The sequence below is a fragment of the Ursus americanus genome, chromosome 28 (genome assembly GCF_024610735.1).
Source record: "Ursus americanus isolate L20-20 chromosome 28, mUrsAme1.1.p, whole genome shotgun sequence".
Lineage (NCBI taxonomy): Eukaryota > Metazoa > Chordata > Mammalia > Carnivora > Ursidae > Ursus > Ursus americanus.
The window spans coordinates 4320303-4337384 of NC_142154.1; the positions used below are offsets into that span (position 1 = coordinate 4320303).

The window sequence follows — 17082 nt, forward strand, 5'->3', positions numbered from 1 at the left end:
CACCAAGCCTGAACCTTTCAGGTATTAGTCAGCAAATGCTCAGCTGCTACCAAGTCCAACTGAGGAAGCAAGCGGTCTCCATCCATCCCAAAATCTTGAACGATGGCTCTAACCCATAAAACAACTGATTGCCCCCTAAAGCCCAGAGACCCCGCTGCAGGGTTGGCTTTCAGGTCTAGGGCTGACGCAAGGGTTGGCACCACTGTCTACCAGCCATGGGACTTGGGAGAGTCACCACGCCCTCTGTCACCTCAGAATCCTGTTGTTATGTGAAGGCACGGGACTCTGCTTAAAGATTAGTTTTCACTTGCAGTCTCTGAGGACTGGCCTTCTACTTGAAGTCATCATCTACAAAATGGTGAGCCTGCTGCTGCCTCCTGATTCGCCAGGTCATGCACCTCTGTAATGACTACTTTGAAGCTTCTGTGCTTGGGGACATGCACCTGAGGGGGGTTCTAGCAAAGGCTTCAGAGGACGCCCTGACCGAGTGTGTGGGTGAGAGGGCGGAGAACGTGGGCATCAGCCATTCTTGCATTTTCAAGTTAGTTTCATGATCGCTCGATTATACTAAGAAAACAGAAGGACTGAGGTTTGCTATCCCTTCTCCAGGATGAGCTCCCCAGTCCCCACCGCTGTGCCAGGGCGCTTCCTGGTGGGGAGTTTCAAACACACACGTTCCCAACACGCATCTATGCCCTTTCAAAGAGCCCTCATACAAACATAAAGCGTTATGACTTCTGGTTATGGCTGTCGGTAAGGAAAGAATCCAGGGCACACCATCTAGCCCCAAGTTTCACTAGAAAGTGGAAGCTTCAGAGGTCCTTGCTAAAAAAAAAAAAAAAAAAAAAGCGCCAGTTTGGAAGCTCAAGAGTAGTAACAAAAGATCTTCCAAGTCAGCTGGGACAGTTTTTCTCCTTGTGTGAAGGTGGGGCATGAGGTGATCCAAACTTCCAACCCCGGATTCCGTACTGAAAGAAACACTCCCCCTCCCACCGGCCGACGTGGTTGTTCTCAGACCACTTAATACGGATCAGTGGAGGTGAGGGAATGGGCGTAGGTGCTGCTATGGGTGTATGTTTTGGGGGTTGTTAAAAGAAAAAGGGGGGGACCACAAAACTATGTAATAATTATCTATTGTATGTTTTATATAAAATTGTGTGTGTATAAAGTAAAATCTGAAGTTCCATATTGCACGTTATTACTGGAATTTTTGTGTTCTTTTTCTCTGAATTTACTTGCTACCTTTGCTCATTTATAAACTTTTATCACTTTGTCTTAGAAGTGTCACATAACTACACTTAATAACCCAGTCCAGCAGCCTATCTTTTAGAAAATGGGAGAAATTAGTCTGTTCACATGCATTTGATCTTACTCCTTTTATCTTACTGGGTCTTTATGACCGGTTTCACACTGCTGCTTCCTCGTCCTTGTGTCAGCCGGTTTGACACTTGCTGTAAATTTCATATGAATCTGGAAGGTTAAACTTTTCTATTAATGGTTATCTTCCTTCTCACTGATCTCGAAGGCCAACATAGATTTCTTTACTATTATTTGAAAACAAGATGCCAATCACCGCTAGAATCGACTATTTCCCAGAGAACAAATGTTCTAGTCTGCACATTTCCCAGATGAAAACTTCGGGATACCTTCACTGCCCGCTCCCCACCCCCATGTTTACTAGATAAGGCCCTGAGAATGCTTTTACCTCCATCTCCTCCCCACAAACCTTGAAAACGCCTACATTTGCTAAGATAGACTAGAATTTTAAGACTGACCTATTGTTCAAATTTTTCTTTTGGTATGTCCCCTCCGTTAGAAGAGGATTATCCATTCCAGTCTGTGTTTTCCTTTTAGGTCTACCATGACACCTAGATAGATACAGATCATATTTTACTTACATTTCATACGTTCTCTAACTATAAATCAAGCTCTACTGCAGGTCATTCACGCAGACGTGAGTATGCGTGCGCAGGGAAAGGAGGGAGGGCTGCAGAGACAGGGAGGCAGTAGGCGGGCACATGCGCAGGGCAGGTTCACTGCTCCCCACTTCCCTCCACTTCATCCCTCCTCCCTCCTCTTCAAGTTTCTGTTCGAGTCCATCTGTTGTATCAGTGGAGTCCTTTCTCAATTCTTTGCCTCAGACAGAGACTTGGGGAAACAGGACTTTGAATTTTACGCCTTGCAAGGGCATACGTCCTCCTCCTGCTGTCATCTCCAATCAGAATAGACATTACTATGACTGTTTTATACAGTAAATGTGCGTTTGTATTTACCCCATAGTCGGCATTTCCTGGCTTCATTCCTTCTTGCATTTCAAGACAGCTGCTTGGGAATCACCGCCTGCTTGCAGCACAGCCTGCACACACTCTCTGTTTCCATATTGCTGCAAGTATGTCATCTTCGTTCTTAACAGCCTTCCTGCTCGGGTTACCACTCTCGGTGAGCAGTGATCTCATCACACTGAAAGCATCATCCCACTATTTTCTATTTTCCCTTTATCACTGCTGACAAGCTAGCTGTCAGTCAGCTTTCTTCTGAAGGTAATCTTTTTTTCTCTGGCGAGATTTTCACTATGATGTGTCTTCTTTTTATTTACTCTCCTTCAGATTTGTTGGAACGTCTGAATCTATGGACTACAGTCTTTCATCGGTTCTGGGAAATTCTCTTCAAATATTGCCTCTGTCCCGTTCTCTCTCCCATCCTCCTGGAACTCCAGTTACATATATGTTAAACTATACACTCTATCCTCCACACTTCCTAACCTCCCTAACTTATTTTCTATTATTGAATCTCTGTGCTACATGCTGGATAATTTCTTCAGACCTACTAAGTTTTAAAATTTTCAGTTATAATGTGTTCATTTCTCAAAATTCAATTTTCTGCTTAGAATTTCCTGTGTCACTTTTTATAGTTTTCCTATTTCTTGCAGACATTCGCAAGCTGTCTTTTAGTCTTTACATATAGTAAGCATAACTGCTTTGTAATTTGAGTCTGATAATTCTGGTGTCTGTGGGCTGTGGGGGTGTTTCTGCTGCCTCTCCCCTACCAGTTCTCACTCGCGATGCCTCATCTCCTGTGGACTGCTGAGCTTCCGTGCAATGCCACCTGCTGCCTTGGAGCAATTACTCGCGGAGATTCCCTGAGGCCAGAGATGAAGGTGTCTTGCTCCGGAGAGGATCTGTATTTGCTTCTGCCAGGTGCCCAGGAGTACGAACTCCCACCTAGACCCACTTTAAATCTGTGGCTTGGGGGGGTCCTGACTACCTCCCAGATATAAATTCAGGCCACAAATCTGCCCCAGGATCAGCCTTACCTAAGTTCTCTCCATCGTGATTCCCAAGGCTGACTGACAACCAGCTGACCAAAGCCTTTAGAAACCTTTTGTCTTAGGGAAAACCAACAGCTGGGTGCTGGGGGTGGAGAGGGAGTCACGTTTGGGCTGCTTCACTTCCAGAATTCTTGAACTGCCTTTCAAGTTGCACGTATACATGTCAGCGTTTTAACAACACATCGTATGGCATGACTCTTAATTAGTATGGCATTAAAGAGATTTTATGATGTTTAGATGGCTTTTAGCAGGCACAATTTTGAGAGAGTGAAAACGTAAAGTGTAGATTATTAAGATCATCAAGTTCTAAAGTTAAACCAAACGGTAACAGTACAAGGACGACAACGTTTTTCTTCAAATGAATTCAAAACTTTGCTGGCTCTCAACGGAGATAAAATTTAATTTCTCATGCTGAATTATACTTGCATAACAAAGAGGTGGGCACATACCCTTGTAAAGCCAGCAGCAATGAGGGGCATCACGGATGACTCTTCTCTATCCGTCCTTCAGAAGAACACAGTAAAGGGTTAGAGACCATTTTTATCAATTACAGCTCATCTCTTTATTCACTAATTTACGTAATACTAGGACTGTCATATGTCAAATACTTTACAATGAATTACATTAATATACCAATCAGAAATATAAAATTGAAAATAGTTTTCTGTTTTAGTTCTGTCACTTTTCGGCAGTGCTTGAAATATGGAGATTTTGCACTAACAGCTGGAATACAGAAGTAACCACGTATCTATTTGATATGTAAAAATTTCATTTAAATTCTTCCCCATTTTATTCTATTTCCAGTTTCTTAAAAAAACAAAACAAAAAACTCTTCTCCCTGAAAGCTCTAGAAAAAAATTTAAAAGACAAAGAATCCTTTCTTCTATCTACAAAAGTATATATGCTAAATAACATTTATTTGAATACTGCCCTTCTCCTAACATTCTTTCCTTACCTCCAATTTCAGGATGAAATATAAGATCTCCCCCGTTTATATATAAATCAAAACTTTAGAGATACTTGGGGAGTCAGAAAGCCCTCAGGAGTTGCCCCTGGGTAACATTTCAGGAATGGAAGGCTCTCGGGGTTTGTCTATTTCTAAAGTGAATGGCAGTCCAAAATCAGAAAACCTCACACGAGAGCAGAAACTCCCACCAGGGAGTTAACTGGCGAAGTGACAGAAAAGAAGAAGGAAGAAAATGCCAAACTAAAAAGAGTCACACCTGTCATAGCCTACAAACTCTTACACCCCTGCTAAGAGCAAGCACAACACTGACACCTGAACTTCAACCTCAAAAAAAATGAGCGCTTACCTGCGTACTACACCAATAATAATTGTGTTTTCAGAGAGCTTGGATGATCTAATAGACCTTTAAAAAAAAACAAATTTTAAAATAAATGTAAAGCAATTCTTGAAAAAATAAATAAATACACTTAATCTTGGTGAAATGATTAAAGTTGGGGAGAGGCAGAAGAGGAAGCAAATCACACTGGATTTACCTTCGTGGCTGCTTGATCTTCCTCCCTCTAGAGCACAAGGTCACTCAGGAGACCAGTAACCCTAAGGCTCATGGAGCACAGACCTAACAGCTGGCGGAGGCTGTGTGCCTGCTACTCACTTGGCCTTTGTGAATCCAAGTGGCCTCGGGTGGAGAACGTTCCCTACCTTGGGCTTACGTGACTGGGGTTATCTGTCTCTCCCTGTCAGAGGGAAATGCAAGTACATGTAGCATGTTACCGCAAGCTGATGGCCACGGTTACAGTGGGGACAAAGCCCAAAGGTCAGCTCCCTAAGCAGTACAAACAGAGAGTTCCTCGGTAGGCAAAAGCAGCAGCAAGAGAAATTCAAAACTAGGAAATGCAAGATATTCTAATCAGTCGGAAAGTAGAGAATCGCCACCTGACAGAAACAGGTAAGAATGGACGACTGGTCAGGAGAAGTGGGGGACACTGGCTCCACTGAAATTACCCGTGGAGTACGAGGCTCTCCACAGAGAGTGCATTCACCCCTTCTGGAGAAGCGGCTTCCCAGGAACAAAAACCCAGCCAGATCAGACCGGGCAGAGATCAACGTGACCCAGGAGAGGAGGAGGAAGGGCTCCACTGGAGATGTGCAAGAGCTCACCCTACATGGGGCGGGGGGCAGGCAGGTGGGACTCCAGAGAAGATTCGGAGCCATGCCACAGGAAGAGGAGGAAGGCAGCCCTGGGCTGAAAGGAAGACACTCACAAGGGATAGTGGCTTCGGCAGGAGAACAGAGCAGACTGTTCCCAGATGGCCCCAGCCACGTCAGAAGTGTGCTGGCCTTCTAGAGAATGTGTCCAGGATGGGACAGAGAACAGCCAAGACTTACTACATGACATCTGTTCTGTTAGTTCAAGAAACAGAACCACTCCTGAGTCACAGAACACAGAAAACCACTTGAGTGACTCTCAATTCTCCCAAGGATGGTACATAACGTAGCCATTCCAGACGCATCAGAGGACGTCAATTCAGAATACACAACGGATACCTCAGTTTGGCAAACTTTTTCTGTGAAGGGCCAGATGGCAAGTGTTTTAGGCTTTGTGAGCCAGGCAGACTCTGTCACAACCACTCCACTCTGCCACTGTAGCGTGAAAGCAGCTACAGACAATGTCTAAACGAACGGCGTGGCTGTGTCCCCCTTGTGCAGCCCTGCCTCACGGCACTGGGGCTTCATTTTTCTCAAGGCTGAGTCTAATGACAGTTGCAGACTGGATGTGGGGCACAGAAACGGCTCAGAGATGGACGTGAGGCTCTAGGCACGAGCCAGGCGCTCTCGCAGGCCGCACGGCTCACACCTCTCTCTCAGTGTTTCTGCTTTTCCCAGTGTCCGCTCCATTCCCCCAGCTCCCATCTGCCTGTCCATCCAGAGGAAGCCAACCTCAAGGGTGCTGCATGGCAGCTGTACTGGAAGAGCCCTCCCGACAGGTCACTGCAGGTCTGCCGACCAGGTGCCAGTCCCTGATTCCACCAGGGTCTCCCTGCCTGGAGAACAGCCACACTCACCTTCCTGGAGCGGGGGCCACGGGAAGGGCCGTTTAAGCGTGGAAGGGTGACTGGCACAGTGGACACTCACACGGACAAGGCCAGCTCACTTCTCAAAACTGTGGGCTGCTACTGGGCCTAGCACGAATCTTACCCAGGGAGACACAGGCACCCACAAATGGTATCTCCGTGACTTCTGAGGGCACCATACTTATTCTTGTGTTCCTATTTCTGCTGTATCACAAAGATTTCAAGAAAGAAAAGGCAACCTTAAGTATGCAGTCGGCTATCTCAAACCAGCCCTCATCCTTTTCGAAGAAAAACAGAGATCTGAGTGGTATAAATAGCGAGGAGGTAACCGTGCAGGTACCCTCAGGAAGCAGTTTTTGGATGACGTACTTGGGACACAGGAATGCGGGTGGGCACTCGGCTAAGGACAAAGCAGAAGGGTCACGTTCACCTGGAAGCAAGCTGACACCTGCAAAGGAGGGCTAACACTGTATGAAAAGGCAGAGGTGTACTCCCGGCTCTTTCTGGTCCATGAGGAGGAGGAATGGACTAGAAAACAGAAATATAAGGAAACTGGGTTGGAAAAAAAAACAACACCCTTTACTTTAGAATTCAGGAAAATGAAGAAAGAAATGACTTGGCATCATCAAAATGTACACCCAGACGTTAGGAAGGCACGTTTCGAGAAGTCAGAGAAAAGAGAGGGCACGAATCTACAGCCTGAGATTCTGAAAGACCGTGTGAACATACTGGGAAGCTCTCACAACCACACTAGCCGGTTAGCACCAGGACTTCGCTGGGTTACGCGTAAGAGAAAACTCCACACACTAGTGACTAAAGCAAGATTCTTCTCCCACATAAAAGATGCGCAGAGGCAGCCGGTCCAAGGCTGCGATGGCATGCTCGCAGAATCAGCAGCCTGGCTCCTTCCAGGTTTCCTGTTCTTGCCTCCACATGGTTTCTTATGCTCTAGCCACAACACCCACATTCTAGACAGCAGGATACTTCCTGGAAGATGCACAGGACATTCCCACTGGCCAGCTGCAAGGAAAGCTGGGGAATGCGTGCATTTTCTAGGTGGCCAGAGGCCCAGCCAAATGCTAGAAATTCTATTATTAGGAAGGAATAGAAGTGCATGGGGGGGGGGGCAACTACCATTCTCCAGATACGCTGGCAACTACAGATAAATCTGATGATGGTCTCAACACAACGCTGGAAGAAAGGCCAGGGAGGGAGGCTTTACTGCAAGGCCCATGAAGCCCTTCAATGAGTCAAATCTTACAACAACTCCATTACTTGTACTTTGCCACTGTTCCCTCCGCTGTGTGGAATGAGTTTAAACCGGAAAAGAATGGAATTTACAATGGTAAAAAGGAGCTGTGGACCGAGGTGAATCCAGAGATGGTCAACAGCGTCCAGCACCCCGAGTTGAGTCTTGCTCCTGCGTTCAACCCAGATCTAATTCTGCTGGCGCCCCCTGGGTTCCTGTGCAGGGCTTTATTTCCTCCGCCTCCTTTCACCAAGTCTTCCCTTTCATGACAGCCCTGCTCCTGGCGCACAAAGGAAGTTCTTCATTTCTTCTGAGTACCCTAGGCATTGGTCTAAAAGGTTCTTCGGTTTCTTGCAGTGAATCATTTTCTTAGTCTTTAAGGCTATTCTTTCCCCTCCATTATCTGGCAGCTTTTTACAGGCCCCCTTCTTTATCCTGTTCTTCATCCTTAAAGGGAAGTGAGATCAACCCCGTCGGGAGCCTACAGCAGACAGCGTCACAGATGCCTCTTCGCTCGCCTCTGCTAGGCCCTTGGCATGAGCCGCCCTCCTCCTCTTCGGCCTGGGCCCGCAGAGCAAGCGAGCAGACGCGAGTTCCTGCGCAGGGAGCGCGGCCAGAGGCAGAGGTGAGCTGCAGAGTGGACTGCGGCTGGCCCTCTCCCGCTCTCTAGCCACACCCGAGACCCGACGCAGGCCGCTGTCCTGAAACTGCAACACGCGAAGGGCTGTGCTCACGCTCCTCAGGCTTTTGCCCCTCCTCACGACTGGTAAAACCCCAGGTCTCTGTCCGTCTCCCTCTGCTCTGTCTTGGAGACCCCAGTGGACACAGAGAGCGAAGAACAAAGACGCCGCAGGGACTGGGGGGCCGCGGGCGGGGCTCTGGCGCTCAGCTAAGGCAGAGCCGTCAGTGTCTCTGGTCAGCACAATTCCAGCGTCCCCGGCTCAGCACGACAGCGGCTGTGACGCAGAGCCTCTTCCCGTCTCCTTCCTTCAGGTTCGCTTGGTACGTCAGCTTCAGAGACGGACGTATGCGGAGGACGTTTCAGGAGCAGGCTTCTTCCACAGGCCCGACGGTACAAGAGACGCAGGGGGAATCCCGGCCTTCTGCTCGCCCGGCTTCTGACACCACTATCAGCTTACCTCTGGCCTCTTAATTGCTGCGGTCAGCTTTCGTCTGTTAGCTTCACGGGTTTCTTGACAGGAAGCGGGGAGGCGGCCTGTAATCAGCACAAGACGGCCTCCTACAGCCTCACACTGACTCGCCCCGCTCCTCTGCCCTTCCACTCTGCTCTCCGGCGGGCAGCGGCTCACCTCCCGCCTGCTCCGCACACGGCCCTGCCCAGACCACGTCAGTGTCTCAGCTGCCGCCAGGGTGAAGTCCAAGCCTCTGGCTCCGCACGTGAGGCCCTCAGATACGGTCTGCTCCTCCAGCCTTCGCCAGAGCCACGTCCCGGGCCTGCCCAGCCCGGCGGGCGTCCACACCGAGCAGGGAAGGCCTGTATACCTGCTTGTTCCTACACGCTGCTTCCCCCACCTGGAATGTTTTTCCTTCTTTTCCTTCTTCCTTCCTTCCTTTCAAAACACCTACTCATCCTTTAGGACTCACCCCAAATGTCCTCTGTGCAGCTCTCCCCAACACAGGCAGCTGCAGCACTTTGCATGCTCCTCCTCGTGGGCACTTGGGAGCCTGTACTGACATCACTCACTTGCCCTGCCAACTAGAACAGTAGCTCTTCAGAGGCAAGAACCATGTCTTACTTACCTGTGCAGCTCTAGTACCAAAGACAGTGCTCACGACTGAGAAGACCTGCAAAGTAGGGTTCCTCCACTAGTGGACATGGGAAATATCACAGACACAGAATATCTGGCCTTCAGAAAGGCATCTGATAAGGAGTGTAAGGAGCTCCAAATGCTCCCAGTAGAGATACAGATGAATGCTAGTCATTTAGATAAGTCAGCAACTGATGGACAAACCCTTCACAGGTGGTGCTGATTAGGTATCCCAAAAGGAAGAGGAAGGAAAGGACAGAGCTCTGCCAGAGCTAAGGTCTCATGAGCTGTCTAAGTCAGCAAAGGGACAAAGAGCACGTGAACAAGTTCAGGAGGGACAGCCTGGAATGCCTCCTTGGAGGAATACTCCACAGTGGGCAGGTTCCCTTGAAGGGATGATCTCAAGGGAGGTAAACCAGGCACAGCCAGAATCGAGATGAAAGTGACTTAGGGAACTAAATCAGGGCCTACTCTTGCCTCTAGAAAACTCACTAACTACACACAAGAACAACCCCCTCACACACACACACACAACACACACACACACCCCCATCCAACAAGATGGAAATGATGTGGTAGAACACAGCTAGCCAGAAAAACCGGAGATTCTTGGCCAGGGCAGCGACACAGCCCTCAGGAAAGGCACATGCTTGGGGGCTGCATTTGTAAGCATCTGCTCCCTGGACAGCACAGGGAAGATGGTATTCGGCTTACTCTTCCCTGGGCCAGCCAAACCTGGGGTGAGAGTTTCAGTTCTGGAGCCCCGCTTACAAGGGCTACTGCCTGGAAGAGGACCCTCAGAGGAAGCAGCCCCGACGGCTGGAATCCGAAACCACACTGTGAGGAGCCGCCGAGAGCAGCGAGGAGATGCTCCGTCCAGGAAAGACCATTCCTGCCCTCGAACGCTGGAAATCTGGGAAACGGGATTAAGTTGGGCTCTGCAGCTCAGAGTTTCCCTTGGGAACCCCACCCCCACCCCCACCAGAGGCTGGATGTGCAGGCAGGGTGGGAACTTAGTAGAGGACAGGCACACATGACAATCCATGCTTCTCTAAAACCTCCTATTAAGCAACCCTGTTCACATGCTTTGATATTCTGCAAGTACTACAAACAAGGCCCGTTCGCCTAACATTAGTAGATAATTTTCAATTTTTTATAACTTTAAAAACATCTGGAAAATTTTATTAGCTTCTGTCGCTGTAACAGGATGGTTACAGCAGGTGACGGTTGTAGTTAGTTACAGACTGGGTTTCATTTTAACCCTTAATGGTTTTCATTCATATTTTTTATACTGTTTTAAGCAAAGCAAAGTAAAACAAAACAGAGGAAGAAGATCAGTCCTAGAAATAATGATGTCCTAATATCTTACTTATTTTACATGCATGGAAGGCAACTTAGAAGACAGTGAATTTAACTTGGTGTATTTCTGGGCTGTTCTTACTGTCACACACGCCAGTGGGGCACTTAGGCCCGTGTCCCAGGCTCACCTGCACAGCGCCTCCGCGTCCAGCTGCCGGGGGTTTCTGTGGTCAATGATGATGATGTCATGATGTTTGTCCAGGAAACAGGCAAGAACAGCCTGAGCCTCCTTGGTAACTGTGCACTTAAACCCTGCTTTTTCACATGCCCTGCAGAATCCATTACACTGGTTATCTTCTTTGGTAAACACTAAAAGTACCTGAATCAAAAAAGTGTGAACACTTTTTTAAAAAAAGAGTTGTTAGAATGGTCATTTCTTAACATGCCACAGAAAACTCCTAAGTGTTTTCAAGGCAAGTACACAGATGTGAACATAACAATCTGTTGATAGAAATCCTCCCACACATAACTCAGGACATTATCACTCAGCTCCCCGAAATTAGTGCTATTTTACTGCTCTTGTCTGGTAGTCCAAGTGCATGGGTCATATACCTATTCTTTTGCTAATAAGCCCACTGGCAGAACTCAACAAAAGCTTGATTAAGCATTTCACCTTGAAACGATTTCAATTACGACACAAATACTTATTTTAACAGCAAGTTAACTAGACAAGTTGTTAGATTGCAAAAACTAAAACTATTTGTCAAACTTTTAGAATACTTAACACTTTGTTTTTTTAAAAGATTTTATTTATTTATTTGAGAGAGAGAGATAGAGTGGGAGCACGAGTGGGGGGTAGAGGCAGTGGGAGAGGGAGAAGCAGACTCCTCGCTGAGCAGGGAGCCCGATGCAGGGACTCGATCCCAGGATCCGGGATCATGACCTGAGCCAAAGGCAGACGCTTAACCAACTGAGCCACCCAGACACCCCGAATACTTAAAACTTGAAATAATGTATTTAAACGTTTTGACTCAAGATTTTATGTAATTCCTCCAAGTTAAAAAAAAAAATTACTTCGATGAGAGATTTCAACTAGACCAAAATAAAATACCTCATAACTGGCTAGGTAATCCCTCAACCTCCCTCCCTCTGGAAACCACCAGATTGTTCTCAAGTCTGCTTCTGCTTTTTGTTGTTAGTGGTGGTTTGTTTTTTTAGATTCCACATGTAAGTTAAATCATTTATTTGTGTTAGGGGAAAGGGATTAAAAGGTAAACTTCCAGGGGCGCCTGGGTAGCTCAGTTGGCATGATCTCCAGGTTGTGAGATCGAGCCCCGCGTTGGGCTCCATGCCCAGCAATGGGCCTGGAGCCTGCTTAAGATTCTCTCTCTCCCTCCCCCATGCCCTCCCTCCAACCCCCTCCTCCCTGCTCTCAAATAAATAAATAGGGTAAACTTCAAGTCATAAAATATATACGACCCGGGGATACAATGTATGGCACGGGGAACATAGTTAACAATACATAACAACACTATATGGTGACACATGATAGCTACAGTTATAGTGATGGTCACTTCCTAATGGATATAAACGTTGAATGACTGTTGCACACCTGAAACCAAGAGAATACTGTGGGTACCCACTGCATTTCAATAAAAATCAATTAATAAAGTTCTGATGGATAGCAAATGACAAATTGTCAGTTCAGCAACACAGGCACAGCACTAGGCCCAAGGGGTGGCCCCTGTGCCTCTGCCCAGGAGGACGTCTCGCCGTCCCTCTGCCTGGCCCGCATCAGGTGAGGCCTGCATCTGCTGCCTCTGCCCTCTCCAGCCGGGCCCCCCGGCCAGGTCTGGGTCAGCAGCTCACCGTTCCATCCCTTCAGACCCAGATGGAGTCATGAGGGGAACGGTGGTCAGGTGGAGGCGGGCAGCCTGTGAGAAAGACTGCAAAGCTGACGGAGACCCTGTCGCCCAAGGCTTCGCTCCTCTAAGTTCACCCAAGTGCACAACCACCACAAATGCAAAGAACTAAGAGCGCGCACTTCTGCCAGTCCTCACAGGAGACATGGTTTGTGTGCAGGAAGCATCAAAAAACTTCAGAGCTCAATTTCAATAGCTTATGTTGCCCAATATTTGGGATCTGATCATTTAAATATTTTCTGATAGGGCTCATTCAGCAACACAGAAAAGACCATTGTTTTGCTTTTTTATTCTGGAAAATTTCAAACCTACAGAAAAGCCGTAAGTGCGATGAACGCTAGTGGACCCTTCTTCCATTTTCATCGATTGTTAAGATTTTTGCCTCCTCTGCTCTCCCCCTCCCCATGATTATGCACGTTCTTTTCTTTAACTCTGAACCTTTCAAAGTAGGGTGCATACGTGTGTGTCCAAGAAAAGTACATTCTCTTGTATAACTAGAGTACTATTATCAGCTTCAGGAATCTAACATTGATCCAGTACTATTATCTAAAATAGAAAACTGTTTTCACTGTTAGGCCCTCTCTCTCCCCCTCTTTAAAGAAAATCAATATGTAAAAATTACAGCATGGTTTATTATTACCTGGAGTTGATCTGGATGAAATCTCATGGGGCCAAACTGCACATCAGCTACTGCTACCTGTAAGAAAAAGGTATGCTTAAAAAAAAATGTTTTTTAATTACATCGGAAACCGGGGATGTACTGTATGGTGACTAACATAATAAAAAATCATTAAAAAAAAAAACGAATTAAAAAAAATTTTTTAAGATAAGCTCACTTCAAAATTTCTCTCTCTAATCAGTGCCACAGATAAAAGTGAGATTTTTGCTCCAGAGAAAAATTACATAAATTAAATGTTTATTACATAGAATCCCAGGGATCTCCTTATAACCCTCCGAAAAGGTACAGAGCAGGGAGGGAGAAATAAAATGAATCTGACCCTAGCTCTGGTTTTCCCAGCTGTGTGTGACTTTAAGTGACTTACTCAACCTTCCTCAGGCTTAATTTTCTCATTTGTTACAAAGATCAAATGAGTTTACAATATAAAGGGCCCCCGAAAATTAGACACTGAATGAACATTGATTCCTTCTATCTTTCTCCTGATGGACAATGAAATCTTACATCAAGAATGGCACGTGCATAATGAAATCTCCCAGTTAGAATCATGCAACATGAGAGCCAAAGAAACCCCGTTAAGAAGTGTTAACACTTTCATTTTACAGAGGAGCACAGTGTTTACCAGTAATTGCTTATCTATTTGAGAACTTAGCACTAAATGACACAGATAAATACAATGTCATAACCAAATGCCAATGAGTAATAATAATCATAGCACCAATGGAGGGGCTTAGCGTATACTGGGCATTATGCTAATTGCTGAACACACGTTATCTTGTTCAATCTCTGGAGCAACACAGCGAGGTTGACGGTTGGAAAACTGAGGTTCCAGGTACCTTGTTTAAGGCCACAGAGTCAGCAAGTGGCAGCTGGGACTTCACTGCAAACCCAGGGCCACTGGAAGGTTTGGGCCATCTGTGCACTGCATACAGGAGCCCAAGGGAGGAAGAATATGGGCTGAAACACAGCCCTGAGTGATGGATGCTGGCACTGAGCTGCTACCCAGAGGAGGCGGCATGTTTCTGCCATTTTCCCAGAAAGGCTGTATGTACTGAAGGGATGCCCAGGCCTCTGGGTGGTGGTATGATTCCATGGCAAAAAAAATCTGCAGCAGAAGACCTAGATCTATAAGCTTTCCCACAAGATATTTCCTACCTGACTGCCCACCTCCCGCGTCTCCCCTCAAGCAGCGGTCTATCCCACAGTAAACGCACGGAACAAAGCGTGCTCAGTGATGGGGGAGTCCAGTTTATTTCTCACTGCTAGAAGCCGAAGTCTACCAACTACAGGACACCAGCTTAGTTTCTGATCTGCTCTGTAATGATTTCATCTCTCGGAAGGCATAAGAATGAGGGCCGCTACTATTCCAGACCTAAGACTGAGGAGGACTCTGTGACAGGGTGGGAGGCTGAGAACAGACCTCCCCCAGCACCATCCACCCCTGCGCTGTGTAGCTGCAGGCCAGCCTCGTAGCGAGGGTGCGGGTGATGCCAAAGCCAGCAGTCTGGAGACGATCCAAGGAGGCCAGGAGGGCCTCCAACGAGAGGGCTGGTCTAGACAATCATACGCTCACGGCGCACTCAGAAGGAAAACAAGAGGCACTGAGAGAGACCAATCTGAACAAAGAGTTTTCTGTCAGTTTTTACGAAGTTTAACAGAATGAATGAAAGAAAACACAAGGAAGGATCCAGACCAACTGCTTGGAGAATGCAGGGGACCTACTCAGGAAAAAGAGAAGGAAGAAAATGACAGGGGAAAGAAAGAGAAGGAGAATCATTTCGCTCATTTTCTATAGCAGGGGAGACAGTTCCACAGAAGAAAGCAGAAGAGTCCTGAGCAGGAAGCCCACTGCTACGGCCCAAGGTAAGGCACAGCGAGGAGTACCTGCGTCCCTCACACGAGCGCGGAGCGGTAGCCTCTGACAGAGGATACTTATGAAACCGGCTCTGAAGGGTCAGTAGATAAAAAAGTCTCAAGGGAGAAAAAGAAATATTTATAACTGCATAAAAAAACATATACTAGGTCACAGAGAAAACCTTAAAACACATTGCTAAAAGTAAAAATGGTATCATTTTTATTCTTCAACCATAATGCCATCAAACCAGAAATTAAAAACATGAGCTTAAGCAAAATCACAAAATCAACAAACACCACTGCCCTAAATATTTTTTAAATATTAACTTGTAATTGCTGGGTCAGAGAGGGAAATGCAAACTATACCTACAGATTACCTGGAAAGTAATAAAAATGAGAGTATCATGTAATGAAACTTACGGGATACTGCTAAATTTTACTCAGAGGCAAGATCCGTAGCCTTAAATCCTTTGTCACCGAACAAGAATTAAGTACATTTACCAAGCTTCCAAGTCATTAAGTTTGAGAAAGTCAACAGTACAAACTTAAGGAAAACAAAAGGAAAAAAATAAAGTTAAATGTAATAATTAATAAAATTTAAAAATGATAAAGACTAGCATGTTTAAAAAAACACATACGTGTGTATACACACACGCGTGCACGTGTGCGCACACACACATATATGTATATATAGTGTTGATTACAAACTGAGGGACAAGATAAAAGTATGAATGGCTCAGGACAAAGCTTTACCCCTCCCAGGAAAACAACTCTGAGCATACATCCCACACCAAAAGTGGGTAACTTTCACAAAGGACAGTATAACTTTTGATCTCAACTTACAAAAATAACTCACCACTGCATTAATTTTAAGAAATAAAAGCAGCCATAGATTTTTTTTAAAAACTATTAATTTTGCCTCAGTATAATCTTAACGTTATCATTTTAAAACATTAATGTTTCAGCAGTTCTATTTTACCACCAAACACTTACTTTATTTACTTAACTAGACTGCATTTTAACCTTACATCCTGTCTACGGGGTATATCCGGCTCTCAGGACCTCTGTCGAGCAGTGTCCCAACAGAGCCGGACAACTACTTACCACTGCCCCCCCAAAATAACCACCACCAGGAAATCTGATGACATTACTCAGTGAGCGGACGTCAGCAGTGGGCCCTCAAAGAGTAAACAACTTCCCAACTGCTCTGGAAAAGGGGATCAGAACTATAGAATTCTTGCATTCTTCCTTTCTTTGTGTATGAAAATCAGAATCAAACTGACCTAATGCTTCAAGGTCACGGCCCTCTTAGTAATTTGTTAAGCACATTAATATTTAAAGAGAATAGTCCCCTTCAAGCTAAGTTTAATATCACAGCTTTGATTTAATCTTTCAGCTTCAAAAGCAACTGCTATCTTTTGACAATACAGAAACAACACTGTGTTCATGAATATTGGTAATTACACAAGTTGATGAGTTTAGTCTTCTGGATTTGTAGATATGTATTTATTAATACTTACTGTTAAAGAGAGATTGTAAAAAGTCTCCTTGTATTTTAGTAAAGTAATATTTGTAAATATGGCTGACAGAAACATGAAATAAATTATTATTGAAACTTGGAGAAACCACATATCAGATTTCTGTTGTTTGCCGAATCAACCTAACACTTACAAGTGACACGAGAAGGCCAAACCAGGGTAATGAGTCTTGATCATGGGTGGGGGTGGGAGAGAAAAGAGATACAGAATCCTAATCTGCCTAAAATTTCTGTTCCCCCAAGCCAACCCTATCCCTTGCCTGCTTTGTTTTTTTCTCTGTAGCCTCTCAGTCATCATTTGCGAAACTCTGTATTTTACTATTTATCTTTATTGTCTGTCTCTCCCACTAAGAATGTAAGTTCTATGAAGACAGGGATTTATCTGCTTTGTTCACTGTTGTCTTTCCAA

The 17082-nt window shown here is 45.8% G+C and overlaps 1 protein-coding gene across 2 annotated transcripts in view; it reads right to left on the reverse strand.

Annotated features, from left to right (window-relative positions):
• PDE8A (phosphodiesterase 8A) overlaps positions 1–17082 on the reverse strand; it is a 155956-nt gene that overhangs the window by 70478 nt on the left and 68396 nt on the right. For both annotated transcript variants that reach the window (XM_087856606.1, XM_045813095.2), the window contains exons 2-5: positions 13247–13303; positions 10873–11063; positions 4642–4698; positions 3778–3832 (exon numbers count right to left, since the gene is read on the reverse strand). In XM_087856606.1, coding sequence (XP_087712732.1) covers positions 3778–3832; positions 4642–4698; positions 10873–11063; positions 13247–13303 — 360 coding nt within the window. The remainder of the gene's footprint in view (positions 1–3777; positions 3833–4641; positions 4699–10872; positions 11064–13246; positions 13304–17082) is intronic.